Here is an 18,264-nt window from a genome sequence, read left to right on the forward strand (position 1 = left end):
TGCAAAAGTCAATAAATTCACAATCAGTAATTTTGTAATGCTGATTTTATTTGAACGGGTTATTCGTAACAATTAGTGGCCAAACAAATGTATTCAATGGCACGATCTAGTGGACCAACTATGTACTGCGAATTTGATTTAGTATTTCATGACGTATATTTAATGCGCCTGAAGTTTCATATTATGCGCGCAAAATAAGAAGAGCTGTCTGAAGTTGAATTAATATTGAGCATTTTGGGGCATAGCTACGATGTTTAGCCCTCGTCCCACCTCTTGTTCAGGCCGAAGGCAGTCCTCAAGGGTCACCGGTAGAAAGAGTCTCGCCGGTACACCTACAGGGCTTCTCTTTTCCCCACGTAGGACGTCGTTAGCAGCGAGGTGAGTGTCCATGCCATTGTCAACAGTGTCTCTTCAGCTACAGTCAATCGTGGAGTGTTTTTAAACAACTGCTGGCCCTCTCATTTCCAGATCAACTCCCACGCGTGTGCAGAGCTACTCAACTTCAGAAGCACTCCACTTCGATGTCCAGACGTTTGGCTCTTCTCTACCTGTCAAAGTCATTGAGGCTTTGACTATGGCTGATGGTGGGTCATTGACTCTTTCCTGTCATTATCTCTCTGCGAGTTATACATGCTGTAGAATGCATTGTACAGGTCATCCCGATCAATGCTCTACTCTCCCACGGGTTTTGTGTCCCTCAGCTGATGACCAGATCTCTGTGAAGGTGGATGAGAGTGGCTGGGCCTGGATGGTGTGTGGAGAGAGACTGATCATCTGGAAGATCTGCCAGACTGCTGTTGCAAAGGTACAGTTCAGTGGGTCACACCGTAGCAAAGCGCTTTGAAACGGAACACAAAATGAGCCCTCCTTATTGGGCAAGTCCAGGTAGAACCCTACCACTTAGTGTCACTCCGTTTCAAAACTGGATACACAACCCTGGTTGATAATGATGAGATATGCAACACATTGATACAGTGTGTCCTATAATAACAAAAAAAACATGCAGTGCCAATGTGTGAACCTTCTCTGTTGTGTTTCCTAGTTGTCAGTATGTAAGGGCCTCCAGCTGCCCACTAGTGAGTTTGTCTACTATGCTGACCTCATCTCGATTTCATCTCCCAGCCCTCTGGAGACTGCCACTGTTCAGGTAATCAATGACCATATCACTAATCAGGAAACTAAACTATTCAACCTCCAAAGGTGGGAACTCATCACACATGTCTGCCTAATGACTTAACTGTTAGCTGTTGAGCAGATAGCCTGAGTGCCAGTCTCTTTCTGCTTTAGCCTACTTGTTGTTGTCTTGACAAGGCATTCCTGACTGAATAAGCTGGCACCCAGGCTAATAATCAGGAACAAATTAACTGAAATTCCAATCAACTCACCATCAGTCATGGTTGTTTACTGTTGTGGGACTTTGTCTTGAATGCTCAGTCTATCTCTGTCATGGCGGTGGCTCCGGAGGGAACAGCCCGGTTCTGGCCCAGTTTGGCCCACGAGGGGAATTACGCTGAGACTGTGGTCGACATGGGCGAAAACCTCTGCAACTTTGTTGTGGCTGTTAGGGTAAGTTGGTATGTTGTGGATGCATTGTTCTTCAAATCACATTTATTGGTCATATACACATGGTTAGTAGATGTTAATGCAAGTGTAGCGAAATGCTTGTGCTTCTAGTTCCGACAGTGCAGTAATATCTAACAAGTAATCTAACAATTCCCCAACAACAACCTAATAAACACAAATCTAAAGGGGTGAATGAGAATATGTACATATAAGTATATGGATGAGTGATGGTCGAGCGGCATAGGCAAGGTGCAATAGATGGTATAAAATACAGTATATTCATGTGATATGAGTAATGTAAGATATATGTAAACCTTATAAGTAGCAATATTTAGAGTGGCATTGAATAAAGTGACGAGTGATACATTTATTGAAGTGGCCAGTGATTGGATCTCAATGTAGGCAGCAGCCTCTCTGAGTTAGTGATTGCTGTTTAGCGATCTGATGGCCTTGAGATAGAAGCTGTTTATCAGTCTCTCGGCCCCAGTTTCGATGCACCTGTACTGACCTCGCCTTCTGGATGATAGCAGTGTGAACAGGCAGTGGCTCGGGTGGTTGATGTCCTTGATGATCTTTTTGGCCTTCCTGTGACATCGGGTGCTGAAGGTGTCATGGAGGGCAGGTAGTTTTCCCACAGTGATGCGTTGTGCAGACCTCACTACCCTCTGGAGAGCCTTGCGGTTGAGGGTGGTGCAATTGCCGTACCAGGCTGTGATACAGGATGCTCTCAATTTGCATCAAAGAAGTTTGTCAGGGTTTTGGGTGACAAGCCAAATTTCTTCATTCTCCTGAGGTTGAAGAGGCGCTGTTGTGCCTTCTTCACCACACTGTCTATGTGGGTGGACCATTTCAGTTTGTCTGTGATGTGATGGCGATTGCGTCGTCTGTGGACCCATTGGGTCGGTATGCAAACTGAAGTGGGTCTAGGGTGACAGGTAAGGTGGAGGTGATATGATCCCTGTCTGTCAAAGCACATCATGATGACAGAAGTGTGTGCTACGGGGCGATAGTCATTTAGTTCAGTTATCTTTGCCTTCTTGGGTACAGGAACAATGGAAGCCATCTTGAAGCATGTGGGGACAACAGACTGGGATATGGAGCGATTGACTATGTCTGTAAACACACCAGCCAGCTGGTCTGCGCATGCTCTGAGGACGTGGCTAGGGATGCCGTCTGGGCCAGCAGCCTTGCGAGGGTTAACATGTTTAAATGTTTTACTCACATCTGCCACAGAGAAGGAGAGGGGGGAGGGCAGCAGTCATTGTTAGCGGGAAGCAACGGTGGCACTGTGTTATCCTCAAAGCGGGCAAAAAAGGTGTTTAGTTTGTCTGGAAGCGTGACGTCGGTGGCTGGTTTTCTTTTTGTCATCCGTGATTTCCTGTAGACCCTGCCACATACTTCTCGTGTCCGTTGCGACCCCACCATGTCCCTGTACTGGCATTTCGCTTGTTTGATTGCCTTGCGGAGGGAATAACTACACGGTTTGTATTCAGTCATATTCCCAGACCTCTTTCCATGGTTAAATGCGGTGGATCGCGCTTTCAGTTTTGCGCGAATGCCGCCATCCATCCACGGTGTCTGGTTAGGGTAGGTTTTAATAGCCACAGTGGGTACAACATCTCCAATGCACTTGAATACAGCAACTACTCCGCAATCACAGATAAAGGATGTATAGAGCAGGTTCTCATTATTAGTTGATTGAGAATTGCCAACACATTCTGTGTAAAATGGTAGCGCACAGATACACGTTGAGCATATTTATCGGATTAAACATTATGTGCTGTTGATTTCAGCCCCTTTCCTCTCCTCCCTCATCCCACCATCCCTCTTCCCTCAGGGGGGTAGTTTCATCGTGTCATCCTACAAGGGCCAGTTGATGCGTCTCGGGGCGGACCCCTCCGGAAAGCCACTACAGAGGGCGCTACAGCAGGCCCAGGGGATGCTTTCCAGCATCGGACGCCGTGTCTCCAGCCTCTTTGGCATGCTCGCCCCGCTTACCAACAACAATGCACGTTTCTTCTAGTGGAGTCCTATGAATCCCCCAAATATAGTCATTAATAGGTCATATGATGATAACAGCTCACATACCCTCTTCTCCCTCTATAGCTCCACAGTGTTCTCTGGGTGGGAGAGACGGGCTGCCTGTATACTCTGACCTCCTGTGGGCTCAGTAAATGGGAGGTGGATGAGGTCACAGAGCACCAGGTCCTCAGCTGGGACTCCAGCCGTGCTCTGACGGAGAGTGTCGCCGACGCCATCTGGGTAAGCAGAACAACACTTTACATGAATGTTGTGTTGCGTTACTTTGTCAGGTTGCGTTAAATCATGGCGCGTTACTTTGAGGTGAACTGTCCCCTTGGTTGGACAGGTATCTGCCAAAATAAAGGAAACACTTGAGTAAATGAGGGACACAAAGCATGTGCTTCCTGACTTAATTAATAAATTAACATATCATCATGCTTAGCCATTATGGCTACCATGGCTAGAAGAGATCTCAGTGACTTTGAAAGAGTGGTATCAAAGGAGCATAGGGGGTTTAAAGCGCGTGTGTGTGTGTGTGTCTGTCACCAGATCTCAAACCAATTGAACACTTATGTAAGATCCTGGAGCGACGCCTGAGACGGTGTTTTCCACCACCATCAACAAAACACCAAATTATGCAATTTATTGTGGAAAAATTGTATTACATCCCTCGAATAGAGTTCCAGACACTTGGAGAATCTATGCCACGGTGCATCAACGCTTTTCAGGTGGCTAGTGGCGGCCCAACACCCTATTAAGACACTTACGCTGGTGTTTCCTTTATTTTGGTAGTTAACCAGTAGATTGGATGATTGTCCTGAAGGCATGACCTGTTTTTTTTGTGTGTTTTTTCTCGCCATCAATCAGGGGTCAGAGAGCAACTATGAGGAAATCAAGGAGGGAGTGAATGTTACCTACATGGACATGCAGCTGAGCCAGTAAGTCGAGCTCTCATCTAGGTTTCTGGATGTGTATTTATCTCACTACATGATTTGACGTAATAGTCAGCTGGTGACTGCGACTATGATTCTACATACTTCTGACTATAATTTTGTGTTCCAGGGATGGCCTGGTAGTTTTGGCAGCAGCCTGGCACCTCTCAGACTCCCCCTGCCTGGCCTACTTCTGCCTGGTCACCCTGGTGGACAACGGCAACAACATCTCTGAGGAGCTCTCTGTGGAGGTCACCAAGTACAACCCCCCTTTCCAGGTTAGTTTTCACTTAACCCTGGTCACTGAATTAGTGTATTATGGTTTATGAATGCTTTTTACATTTTTTATTGTATGAGTTTGAAAGTGGCAATAGGTTCGTTCCCTAAGTAGACTCGCTCAAGGCTTCATGGTTTTCTACATTTTCATGAATTTCGACAAAATAGAATGCTATTTTTCAGACATGAAAATATCAACCATATTGGTCTTCCTTCAGTTTAAATGTGGATGTTTATTTGTCTAATGGTTGATATGTTGTGTTATTCCCCTCAGAGTGAGGATGCCCTCCAGGCCATGAGGCTGTTGTTACCACTGGCCTCCAGCCCTGCTGCCTTCCTGTACAGCGAGGAGCTGGTGTTTGCCTGCTCCACCGGTACCGGCAGAGGTCTACCTGAGGAGAAGATCCCCTTCAACACACCTGGTAAGAGACATGGATAATGGGCTCAAGGTTAGAGGACATTGGGTGCCTCTCAATAGTTTAAAATTGGCCCTTTTTCCTCATCTCATTTTCTTAATTAAAAAAAACATTTGACAAGAAGAGGAAGCCTTTAGAGACTGTTGACATGCACCCAATGTTTTAAACGGAATGGTATTGATGAGTGAATGGTGTAGATGGCTACTACAACAACAGCTCTCAGTAATACCTAGTTATCATACTAATATCAACAACCTTTTTGTCTTTTTAGATCATTATCCATTTTCATGAATGGTCAATTTGACTTGACTCGTCTCCCATGTTTCTATTCTCACCGTCCTCCTTCATCTCTCCAGGTGACCGTCTGCGTGGTGGGGGCTGCTGTGCCAACCTGCCGGTGTTCTTCTCCCAGAACAGTGGTCTGGTGGCCGTGGTGGCCAGGGAGAGTGCCTCCATGCTGCCTGAGACCATGGAGGACTCCCTCTGCTTCTCCTTGGCTGGGGCCGGCCCTGAGGTAGAGTCAGATTAAATAAAGCAGGGCTAGGTCTCTGATATGGAACTGGGTCGCCAATTGGGTCATTTGACTTGTATGAATAATTAGATGGCATTCAATTGGTGGACTAGCAATGTTTTTTATTTGTTCATTTTCATTATTTTTACATAATTGATGAGTTCACATTGTTCACACTTTTTGGTTTCAAGGCAACTGCTATGGAGACTCCGACTAGGATGGAGCCTGTAGCGCAAGAGGACAAAACCAAACTCCTAAAAGCAGCATTCCTGCAGTTCTGCCGGTAAGTCTGCAGAAAGATTGTGTGACGTTGGCCCCAATTGCTGAAGTTTTAGTTTTTTGACAGTGACACAGACCTCCTTCGAAAAACAAGGGAATTTGTTTGTTCCTCCCCTGAAAAAATGTCCCCGCGTTGAGGACGATGTGGATTTAGGTCTGTGTAATTACTTGCTCTCTGTGATTGCATCTGCCCAGTTGTTGGTAAGCTCGAGCAGCTGTTACTGCCAAATGAGGACGCAGAGCTCTGAGTTTTTTACAGAAAGAGGGAGGGAGTGACTGTGAGAGAGAGTACATGTAGACATTGAGTGAATGGGGTGTGTACACTTTTTAAATGAGTACCACTAAGTAATTATGTGAAATTATTTTGTGTTTTCAGGAATAACCTGGTTAAATGATCTAAGCAATAAACATTGTTACTATTGAGTTTACCTTACAATGTTGTGAGTAGAACGTAACTGTTGTGTTTATTAGGAATGACCTGGTGGGGGCCCAGAACATGACAGATGAGCTGTTCCCCCCCGGAGGGGGACGGAGACAGGGAGGTGGGCGGGGAGCTGGACCTGGTGGTGACCCGGATCAACCTGGACCTGGTGGACGACTACCCAGCCTCAGACCCCCGCTGGGCCGAGTCTGTCCCTGACGGTGGGAGGGAAACAGAAAAAGAGGGAGAGAAATGTAGACAGGCGAAGACATGGAAACCTGTAGTTATTTTCTATCAAAATGATTGAATATATTGTTCCACATAGAAGTGACCTTGTTTTTGTGTTGTTGTGTCCAGAGAGTGCTGGCTTCCCCCTGACCTCCCTCATCATCCTCCACCAGCTAGAGGACAAGATGAAGGCCCACGGCTGCTTCATGGACTTCCTGCTACAGGTGGGCCACCTGCATCGAAATATATTTCAGTCCCGTTTAATCCGGAATAATTCTAATCCTGTGGGCCACCTGCATAGAAATACATTTTAATCCCGTTTAATCCGGAATAATTCTAATCCTGTGGCCACCTGCATAGAAATACATTTCAATCCGGAATAATTCTAATCATATGGGTCACCGTGGGATCGGACTTCACTACAGAGCTTCTCACAGATTTCTGAATAAAGATCGATATGTCATGACTGAGTTCAACAACCATACCTCGTTACTCCACACCCCGATTTCCAAACGAGCTTCAATGCCATACAACACTCCTTCCGTGGCCTCCAACTGCTCTTTAACGCTAGTAAAACTAAATGCATGTTCTTCAACCGATCGCTGCTTGCACCCGCCTTCCTGACTAGCATCACTACTCTGGACCGTTCTGACTTAGAATATGTGGACAACTACAAATACCTAGGCATCTGGCTAGACTGTAAACTCTCTTTCCAGACTCCTATTAAGCATCTCTAATCCAAAATGATATCTAGAATTGGCTTCCTATTTTGCAACAGCCTCCTTCACTCATGCTGCCAAACATACCCTAGTAAAACTGACAATCCTACCGGTCCCCGATGTCGGGGCTATTTACAAAATGGCCTCCAACACTCTACTCAGCAAACTGGATGCAGTCTATCACAGTGCCATCCGTTTTGTCACCAAAGCCCCATATACCACCCACCACTGCGACCTGTATGCTCTCGTGGCCCTCGCTACATATTCGTTGCCAAACCCACTGGTTCCAGGTCATCTATAAGTGTTTGCTAGGTAAAGCTCCGCCTTATCTCAGCTCACTGATCACCATAACAACACCCACCCGTAGCACGCACTCCAGCAGGTATCTCACTGGTCATCCCCAAAGCCAACACTTCCTTTGGCTGCCTTTCCTTACAGTTCTCTGCTGCCAATGACTGGAACGAATTGCAAAAATACGTCTCCAACTTCAGCGATATCTCCCTCACTAACTTTAAACATCAGCTATCTGATCACCTTACAGATCGCTGCAGCTGTACACAGCCCATCTGTAAATAGCCCATCCAACTACCTACCTCATCCCCATATTGTTTTTATTTACTTTTCTGCTCTTTTGCACACCAGTATTTCTACTTGCACATCATCATCTGCAGTGTTCATTTGCTAAATTGTAATTACTTCGCTACTATTGGCCTATTTATTGCCTTACCTCCTTACTCCATTTGCACACACTGTACATAGATTTTTCTATTGTGTTATTGACTGTACGTATATTTATGTGTAACTCTGTTGTTTCTGTCACACTGCTCTGCTTTATCTTGGCCAGGTCACAGTTGTAAATGAGAACTTGTTCTCATACTGGCACACCTCCCTTCCCCCACAGGTGGGTCTCCTGGACCGGTTGGGCCAGACCACGGTGCGTTCGTCTCCCATGGCGACGCGCCTGTTGCTGTGTGAACACGCCGAGAAGCTACAGGCGGCCATGACGCTGAAGAACCACCACGCCAAGCACGGCGAGCTGGTCAATCGCGCCATCCTCATTGCCTTGAGGAAGAGCAATGCAACCGTGTCCACCAGCCTCACGGCCGCAGACGTCTTCTTCAGAGAGGTGACAATGACAGAGATTATATCCCCAGCAGGGCTGGGGTCTGGTGACAATGACAGAGATAATAGTTGGGGTCTTCACACAATTTAGATGATTTGAGATTCCAATTTAATCATAAAATCATGTTTTCTGTCAAAGCATTAGCTTTGGGATTGTGGGAAGCTTCTGTCTTATGCCTGAGGTGAGGTTATTAAGAGGTGTGTGTAGGTGTCTCAGATCTCCTCAGTCTTTGAGTGTCTACTGGAAGAGGAGGAGAGGACTCTGAAGGAGAACCCTGTGGACTCTGTGAAGTGGGCTGAAGTGGTGATCAGTGTCAATACCATCATCAAGGTACACAACAGTCAGTGCGGGCTCTCTGTATCCGTATTGTTTGTCATGTATCTCCCATGCATGTGTATAGTTGCCTTTTGATCATATGGTGTGCTTATATATACTGTGTATCTACAGTGAATTGGTAAAGTATTCAGACCCCTTGACAATCTACACACACTACCCCATAATGACAAAGCAAAAACAGGTTTTTAGACATTTTTGCAAATATATGCAAAAAAATATCACATTTACATAAGTATTCAGACCCTTTACTCAGTACTTTGTTGAAGCACCTTTGGCAGCGATTACAGCCTTGAGTCTTCTTGGTATGACGCTACAAGCTTGGCACACATGTATTTGAGGAGTTTCTCCTATTCTTCTCTGCAGATCCTCTCAAGCTCTATCAGGTTGGACGGGGAGCGTCACTGCATAGCTATTTTCAGGTCTCTCCAGAGATGGTGGATCGGGTTCAAGTCCAGGCTCTGGCTGGGCCTCTCAAGGACATTCAGAGACTTGTCCCGAAGCCACACCTGCATTGTCTTGGCTGTGTGCATAGGGTCATTATCCTGTTGGAAGGTGCACCTTCGCCCCAGTCTGATGTCCTTAGTGCTCTGGAGCAGGTTTTCATCAAGGATCTCTCGTACTTTGCTCTGTTCATCTTTCCTTCGATCCTGACTAGTCTCCCAGTCCCTGCCGCAGAAAACAGCCCCACAGCATGATGCTGCCACCACCATGCTTCACCGTAGGGATGGTGCCAGGTTTCCTCCAGATGTGATGTTTGGCATTCAGGCCAAAGTGTTCTTGGTTTCTTGGTTTCATCAGACCAGAGAATCTTGTTTTCATGGCCTGAGAGTCCTTTAGGTGCCTTTTGGCAAACTCCAAGTGTACTGTCATGAGCATTTTTATTGAGGAATGGCTTCCGTCTCACCACTCTACCATAAAGGCCTGATTGGAGGAGTGCTACAGAGATGGTTGTCCTTCTGTAAGGTTCTCCCATCTCCACAGAGGAACTCTGGAGCTCTGTCAGAGTGACCATCGGGTTCTTGGTCACCTCCCTGACCAATGTCGATTGCTCAGTGTGGCTGAGAGGCCAGCTCTAGGAAGAGTCTTGATGGTTCCAAACTTCCTCCATTTAAGAATGATTGAGGTCACTGGGTTCTTGGGGATATTCAATGCGGCAGGCATTTTTTTGGTACTCTTCCCCAGATCTATGCCTCGATCTATGCCTCCTGTCTCGGAGAGCTACGGACAATTCCTTTGACCTCATGGCTGGGTTTTTGCTCTGACATGCACTGTCAACTGTGGGACCTTTCATATAGACAGGTGTGTGCCTTTCCAAATCATGTCCTATCAATTGAATTTACCACAGGTGGACTCTAATCAAGTTTTAGAAACATCTCAAGGATGATCAATGGAAACAGGGTGCACCTGAGCTCAATTTCGAGACTCATAGCAAAGGGTCTGAGTACTTATGTAAAAAAAGGTATTTTATTTTTCATAAATTTGCAAAAATGTCTTAATATGTTTTCGCTTTGTCATTATGGGGTATTGTTTGTAGATTTAATGAGGAACAATAATGTATTTAATACATTTTTGAATAAGGCCGTAACCTAACAAAATGTGGAAAAGGTCAAGGGGTCTGAATACTTTCCGAATGCACTGTATATATATTCTGAGCAACAATATAAGTGCAAGGTTTAAAGTGTTGGTCCATGAGCTGAAATAAAAGATCCCAGAAGTGTTCCATACGCAGAAAAAATGTATTTCTCTCTAATTTGTTTACCTTTCCTATTAGTGAGCATTTCTTCTTTGCCCAGATAATCCATCCACTTTACAGGTGTGGCATATCAAAAAGCTGATTAAACAGCATGATCATTACACAGGTGCACCTTGTGCTGGGCCTAGCTCCCAAGTGGGTGGGCCGATGCCCAGTCATGTGAAATCCATAGATTAGGGCCTAATGAATTTATTTCAATTGACTGATTTCCTTATATGAACTGAAACTCAGTAAAATCATTAAAATTGTTGCCTTTTGCGTTTTATATTTTTGTTCATATCCGTACAGTTGAAGTCGGAAGGTTACATACACCTTAGCCAACTGCATTTAAACTCAGTTCTTCACAATTTCTGATATTTATTCCAAGTAAAAAATCCCTGTCTTAGTTCAGTTAGGATCACCAGTTTATTTTAAGAATGTGAAATGTCAGAATAATAGTAGAGTGAATGATTTATTTCAGCTTTTATTTCTTTCATCCCATTCCCAGTGGGTCAGAAGTTTACATACACTCAATTAGTATTTGGTAGCATTGCCTTTAAATTGTTTAACTTGGGTCAAACATTTAGGGTAGCCTTCCACAAGCTTCCCACAATAAGTTGGGTGCATTTTGGCCCATTCCTCCTGACAGAGCTGGTGTAAATGAGTCAGGTTTGTAGGCCTCCTTGCTCGCACACGCCTTTTCAGTTCTGCCCACAAATGTTTCTATAGGATTGAGGTCAGGGCTTTGTGATGGCCACTCCAATACCTTGACTTTGTTGTCCTTAAGCCATTTTTCCACAATTTTGGAAGTATGCTTGGGGTCATTGTCCATTTGGAAGACCCATTTGCGACCAAGCTTTAACTTCCTGACGGATGTCTTGAGATGTTGCTTCAATCTATCCACATAATTTCCTCCCTCATGCTGCCTCATGATGCCATCTATTTTGTGAAGTGCACCAGTCTCTCCTGCAGCAAAGTACCTACACAACATGATGCTGCCACCCCCATGCTTCACGGTTGGGATGGTGTTCTTCAGCTTTGCAAGCCTCCCCCTATTTCCTCCAAACATAACGATGGTCATTATGGCCGAACAGTTTTATTTTTATTTCATCAGACCAGAGTACATTTCTCCAAAAAGTACGATCTTTGTCCCTATGTGCAGTTGCAAACCGTAGTCTAGCTTTTTTATGGCGGTTTTGGAGCAGTGGCTTCTTCCTTGCTGAGCGGCCCGTCAGGTTATGTCGATATAGGACTCGTTTTACTATGGATATAGATACTTTTGTACCGGTTTCCTCCAGCATCTTCACAAGGTTCTTTGCTGTTGTTCTGGGATTGATTTGCACTTTTCGCACAAAAGTACGTTCATCTCTAGGAGACAGAACGTGTCTCCTTCCTGAGCGGTATGACGGCTGCGTGGTTTGGTGGTGTTTATACTTGTGTACTATTCTTTGTACAGATGAACGTGGTACCTTCAAGCATTTGGAAATTGCTCCCAAGGATGAACCAGACTTGTGGAGGTCTACAATTTTTTTCTGAGGTCTTGGCTGATATCTTTTGATTTTAATTTTTCCCATGATGTCAAGCAAAGAGCTATTGAGTTCGAAGGTAGGCCTTGAAATACATCCACAGGTACACCTCCAGTTGACTCAAATTATGTCAATTAGCCTATCAGAAGCTTCTAAAGCCATGACATAGTTTTATGGAATTTTCCAAGCTGTTTAAAGGTACAGTCAACTTAGTGTATGTAAACATCTGACCCACTGGAATTGTGATACAGTGAGTTTTTAAAAAAGTGAAATAACCTGTCTGTAAACAATTGTTGGTAAATTGACTTGTGTCATGCACAAAGTAATGTCCTAACTGACTTGCCAAAACTATAGTTTGTTAACAAGAAATTTGTGAAGTGGTTGAAAAACAAGATTTAAAGACTCCAACCTAAGTGTATGTAAACTTCTGACTTCAACTGTATGTCATGTTGCTTGTGAGGTGGTATTTCTTGTAATGGCACAGTCAGTAATTTGTGTACGTTTGTGTGTTGTATTCCAGGACATGCTGCAGGCTGCTGGTCAGTACAGAGACACCAAGGCCTCACTGTACAGAGCCTCGGAGAGCACCACTGCTGAGCCAGAATACATCCCATGGACCGGTACATTCGCTGTTGAACGCCTTGTCTCCTTTTGTTAATGTCAACTGATCTGAAAAGACACGATAGGTGAAAGTGATATGCTAGATCCCTTTCACTGCGATGAAGGAGAAGAATTTAGAGTCTCCCAAATGTAAGTCAATTGAGATGCGCCCTTAATCCCTAAACCTGTATCTTTCTCTCCCCACAGCCTCTAGCGGTCTGGGCGGGGTGCGCACCATCATCGCCCGCCAGCACGAGGTGATCCTGCGTGACGTGTACCCTCACGCCGACTCGGAGATGCGCAATGGCCTGAACGAGCAGCTGACAGCACTGCTGGATGTGCTCCTGGGAGGCTACGTTGCCCAGCTGACCTCACTGAGACCGGGCCGTCCGGGCCAGCAGGACCACTACAACACCCTGGAGATGGAGTACACGCAGCGCCGCTCTGAACTGCTCGCACCACTGTGTGAGTGGAGATTGAACGCAAAATACCAGGCGGCCATTTTGGCTTGAGTATTTGGTTACCGGGTCAAGCCATTTTGGAATACAAAATAAGTGGAATTACACATTTATAGCTAAATGTAGCTGATATTTTTCATAAATTATAAGTCTGACTGCTTATTGCATCCATTATAAAGGTATTATGTACACTTAAATAATATTAAGGGTGTTAACTTTTCCTTATGTTCTAGTGGAGCTGGGTCAGTACCAGTGGGTGGCGGCACTGGCAGAGAAATATTGTGACTTTGACATTCTGGTCCAGATGTGTGAGCAGACTGACAACCAGAATAGACTGCAGCACTACATGGCCAAGTTCGCCGACCAGGTCAGACACTAATTCTCTAAAACCAGGGTGGTGTTCATTAGGTGGAGACATTTTGAAATGGGGAGGTACTACTTGAACTGGTCCAATAAGAACGCAGATTTTTGTTGTTGTTTGCAAAATGTTTTGCTACTGTGTGCTGTACTGAACACGACCAAATTTTATCACTGGTGTTTTATCAAATCTGGCACTAACAAGGGAGATGTGCATGTTACATTTTAATTTATTTAGCAGACACTCTTATCAGAGTGACTTACAGAAGCAATTAGGGTTAAGTGCCTTGCTCAAATTCACATCGATAGATTTTCACATAGTCGGCTCGGGGTTTCGCACCAACAATCTTTTGGTTACTGGCCTAACGCTCTTAACCGCTAGCCTACCTGCCGTTACTCAGACAGCGCACGTAAATCATACATTGATACCCGTTATGAGATAAAAATGTTATTTCTCAAGCTATGACTAGACTAGGATTCCAAAGATGCTGTGTGTTTCATTTAATTTCCATGTCACTTCCTGTAGAACTTTGCGGACTTCCTGTTCCGCTGGTACATGGAGAAGGGAAAGCGGGGCAAGCTGCTCTCCCAGCCCATCGCCCAGCACCAGCAGCTGGCCAGCTTCCTGCAGTCCCACGAACACCTCAGCTGGCTGCACCACATCCACGTCCATGACTTCAGCAGTGTAAGTGGAACACACTCACTCACTCACTCACTCACTCACTCACACATATATATCAGTTGACCTTAGTAGCTAACTTGTGAACATGCTGCTTCATATGAAAAGACATACAGTAGATATAGTGTAGTTTCCCATGTTAATATAAACAGTGTTGCATTTGTAATATTTATTTTACCATCTCTTTCTCTTCCCAGGCCCACGAAACCCTGTATGGCCAGGCCAACATGGAGACACGTTACTTTGTGAAGAAGAAGACTCTGTTGGCTCTCAGTAAACTGACTGCCCTGGCATCAGACATGCCTGAGGCTGCGATGAAGAAACATGTAGACGGTAAGGGGCTACTTGAGATAATGCTGCTTAATTCTGCTTCAACTGTGTTCGTATTTAGCCCTAAGACAACAGACACTGTTTGATGCAAAAGAAGCAAGGAAACCTCTGTTCACTGTGGGGTGTCTAATTGGTGAGTTCTGCAGGGATATCAACAGTGTTTTCTTTGTCATCCTACAGACATGGTAGAGCAGGAGCGGTTCCTGCTGCACCAGGAGACTCTGCCCAAACAGCTGCTGGAGGAGAAACAACAGAACCCTGACACCATGCCCCTGCTCAGCGCTCACAACCTTATTAATGTAAGAACACACATCAGTGGACCCCTCACATTACCACATAACCCAACACAGACAACGTTATCAATGCACCATTATAAACTGGGTGATTTGAGCCCTGAATGCTGATTGGCTGACAGCCATGGTATATCAGACCGTATACCAGGGGTATGACAAAATGTATTTTTACTGCTCTAATTACATTGTTAAACAGTTTATAATAGCAATAAGGCACCTCCGGGGTTTGATATATGACCAATATGCCACACCTAAGGATTGTATCCAGGCACTCCGCGTTGTCATGCATATGAACAGCCGTTAGCCGTGGTATATTGGCCATATACCACACCCCCTCATGCCTTATAGCTTAAGTAGACTATACACGCACAGTCGCACAACCAGTAACTACATAAATCCACATACCTGCCACCACACAGATACACGATGACAATACAACACACACATCTATCCTCCTGTCACCAACTGAACCCCAAAAAGCAGCTCCCACAAATACCAATGGACTGACCTCATTTTTCTCTTTTCTCACCAGCTGTATATTTGTGATGACAACCGACGAGCCAATGAGTATGACTTCAAGAAGGCTCTGGATCTACTGGAGTACATAGACGAGGTAGTCCTACTACCGCTAGCATGAATCATTAACTCAGGGTTGATTAATCAGGTCTGTCAGGGTTCACTGATATGGGCCATATTCTTGATGCAGGAGGATGCTGTGGACATTGAGGGACTCAAGTGTGAGATCTTCTGCAAGGCCCTCAAGAAAGACGAGTAAGTACCGCTCAATGGCCCTAATCCTTCTATCTCACTCTTACTCCCTTTCTTGCTAATTTCCTAATTCCAAATTTGAAAGGATTTGGTAGGTGTAAATATGCTGTTTGACACTTCTTACATTTGTGTTATTTATTTACGCTGTCAATGAGCTTTATATAGTAAATGCAATGAATTTATAAGTATTATTATTATTACTGTAAGTTTGCATTGAGCTTCCTTCACGCTGTGTTTCTCACAGATGGTCGTCTGCTGATGGGAACGATGACCCTCTGGAGGCAGCCAAGGACAGCATCTTTGTCAAGATCCTCCTCAAGCTCATACAAGAAGGTAAGCACTGCAGTAGCCATTTTGTCTCGGTGTCTGACCAAAGGATTTCACTGTATTCTCATCAGTTAATTTGTTTGTTAACAACACATTTCAATAGTTACTTAAGAGATATTTAGGAGATTGTTGAATTGTTGTAATATCTTTTTGATATTAATGACAAAATATTGAAAAGGGTATCGAGTCTCACTGCTCTGTTTTATGTACCTCTTTATGACCATTCCAACCTATTCTGAATATCTTCTCTTGTTGTTTTCCAGGTGTTCCTCTACAGACCTATCTTCCTGACTTCAAAGACCTTCTTCAACTGGACGAGATGGAGGCTTTGAAATCAAAGCCCACTTTTGAGTTTGTAATGCGGGCCAACTATGAACATTACCTGCAAGCACAGATCTGATGACCCCTGACCCCTTTCACAACTGTCTCCCAGGTTGCACTTGGTTTGTTCCTTTCCATTTTTACTGTTTGTTTGACAAAAAGATAACGTGTTGCATTTTCTAAATAAAAGTCATATTTCTGTAAATGTTCTATTCTTTTGATTTTGGCATTCACGAGACTCCTTTTAAGTTTTTGAAAAACAAAATATATTGTTTTATTTCCTTACCTCAATAACCTGGGAAAAAGCAACATATGTAGATACACATCCTGAATCTCCAATACACCTATATCTCCTGTGATAATTGCTTGAGTAAAAGTCAGGAGAGTAAATGTCATGGATTCAACTGGAGCCGTTAGGCTAGGACCAGAGATGAAACAGTACACACTTCGTGTACTAGCCGCTCAAAATGAACACAACATCCAACTCCACAACAACCACACTCATTGACTAACATGCCATAATAGGCTATTGGATTTCTGCAGCAAGCCATTGGGTGCTCGTAGCCTACATTGCCAACTGTATTGGGTTCTTGTTTAAATAGCGGGGCCTGACTCAAGTGTCTCCCTCCAACCCTTCGAGGAGTCTGCAACTGATCCACTTTCACTGATGGCAGAAGCAGATGGCCTCTGTGTCTTGTTCTAAAAATAGAAAATAGAGGTTAAATTAGGGACGTACACAATAAATTACCACCACTGCTGTTATGGGGAGGGGGATTGAAGGTTCAGTAGCCCTATATGGGGGGATTGAAAGAACTCCCTCTGAGAAAGTGTGCTTTTGATAAGCTTCTAAGCATACTCTTTCAAACCTAATCAATAGTCTTGATTGACTATTTTGAGTAGTTGTCATGGATGCTGACACTAAGTTGAAACTTTCACTGATCTTTGACAGATTGTTTGTGTGGGAGCTCTAGGTTTGGAATATTTTATTACAGGACTTCCTGTCTGGCTTGTAGAACGCCTCCATGGATGGTGGTGTTGTGTATGGTTGGTGTGGAGATTACATTTACGAGCCTGAGTATTGGTCCCGCATGGCGCTTGCAATACCAGGGTTGTGGGTTTGATTCCCACGGGAGACCAGTATGATAATGTTTGCACTCACTACTGTAAGTCGCTCTGGATAAGAGCGTCCGTTAAATGACAAATGTAAACACTGTAATATTGGTATACAAAGTAGGCTATCCCATCAATAACATGCCTATCAAAGCTAAAATTATAGGGACCAATGGAAGTTGGATAATGCAATTTTAAACATTTCATTTTCTTGAACTAAAATACCTTTCCACAAGTATATTTAGTTGGATACTTTGGCAGTGATGAGTTAGCAGTTGGACAAACATATCAGTTTATAAAGATGCTTTTTATAAACGCTGGGGCTACAAAAAGGAATTGTCCATGCCTTGGTGGCTGGCTGCAGCTGTTCGACTGTGCATGGCTAGGGTCCTATCTGCTTTCACCTACCCCTACCCCCCCCCCCCCCCCCCTTCAGAGCTACACCCTGTTCAGAGAAACTAGACCATGGCCACTGTAGTAAATGCGGAAGTTACAAGTGACCAGCTACCACAAACGCCCCCATTTCAAACTTGACACAACCCCCCCTCTCTATTTGCTGTTGTTGATTCTGCAGAATAAAGTCCATGTTAAATCAGTACCCTTGTGAAAAGTTTGAGAGATTTTTATTTCAAATTTTCAATGTGTTTTCAAACTTTTTGTTCAAAAATAGTACTAGACTAACAGCTACACATACACATATTTGAAACACCATTTGAGAGACAATTTCCGCCCCAAAAAATGTTCTTATCAATTAAAATAACATTCATCTGACAAAGAACCGGGTAAAATACACTGATATTCACTGTATAATAATTTGTAGTGTTCAATTAAACAACCCTTATAAATTCGCACCTGCTCTAGCTGTAAAGGAATCAACATAAACCAATCAAATAACATGAATAGAACATGGGCTACCTTGACGAGGTGCGCTCGGAAA

The 18,264-nt window shown here is 44.3% G+C and overlaps 1 protein-coding gene across 1 annotated transcript; it reads left to right on the forward strand.

Moving 5' to 3' along the window:
* The first annotated feature begins 156 nt into the window (after positions 1-156).
* On the forward strand, positions 157-16,422 carry LOC115142512 (nuclear pore complex protein Nup133-like). The gene is given in 27 exon segments (XM_029682034.2): positions 157-378; positions 469-584; positions 702-805; positions 1,043-1,147; positions 1,435-1,566; positions 3,401-3,571; positions 3,670-3,825; positions 4,453-4,523; positions 4,648-4,795; positions 5,068-5,215; positions 5,566-5,723; positions 5,912-6,003; positions 6,471-6,516; positions 6,518-6,641; positions 6,778-6,872; positions 8,269-8,493; positions 8,698-8,820; positions 12,605-12,704; positions 12,892-13,149; positions 13,376-13,509; positions 14,026-14,184; positions 14,376-14,511; positions 14,689-14,807; positions 15,334-15,414; positions 15,508-15,572; positions 15,814-15,902; positions 16,160-16,422. Coding segments are annotated over 27 exon segments (3,420 nt in total). The 5' UTR covers positions 157-250; the 3' UTR covers positions 16,297-16,422.
* The last annotated feature ends 1,842 nt before the right edge of the window (positions 16,423-18,264 follow it).

Source organism: Oncorhynchus nerka, linkage group LG15 (assembly GCF_034236695.1).
Source record: "Oncorhynchus nerka isolate Pitt River linkage group LG15, Oner_Uvic_2.0, whole genome shotgun sequence".
Lineage (NCBI taxonomy): Eukaryota > Metazoa > Chordata > Actinopteri > Salmoniformes > Salmonidae > Oncorhynchus > Oncorhynchus nerka.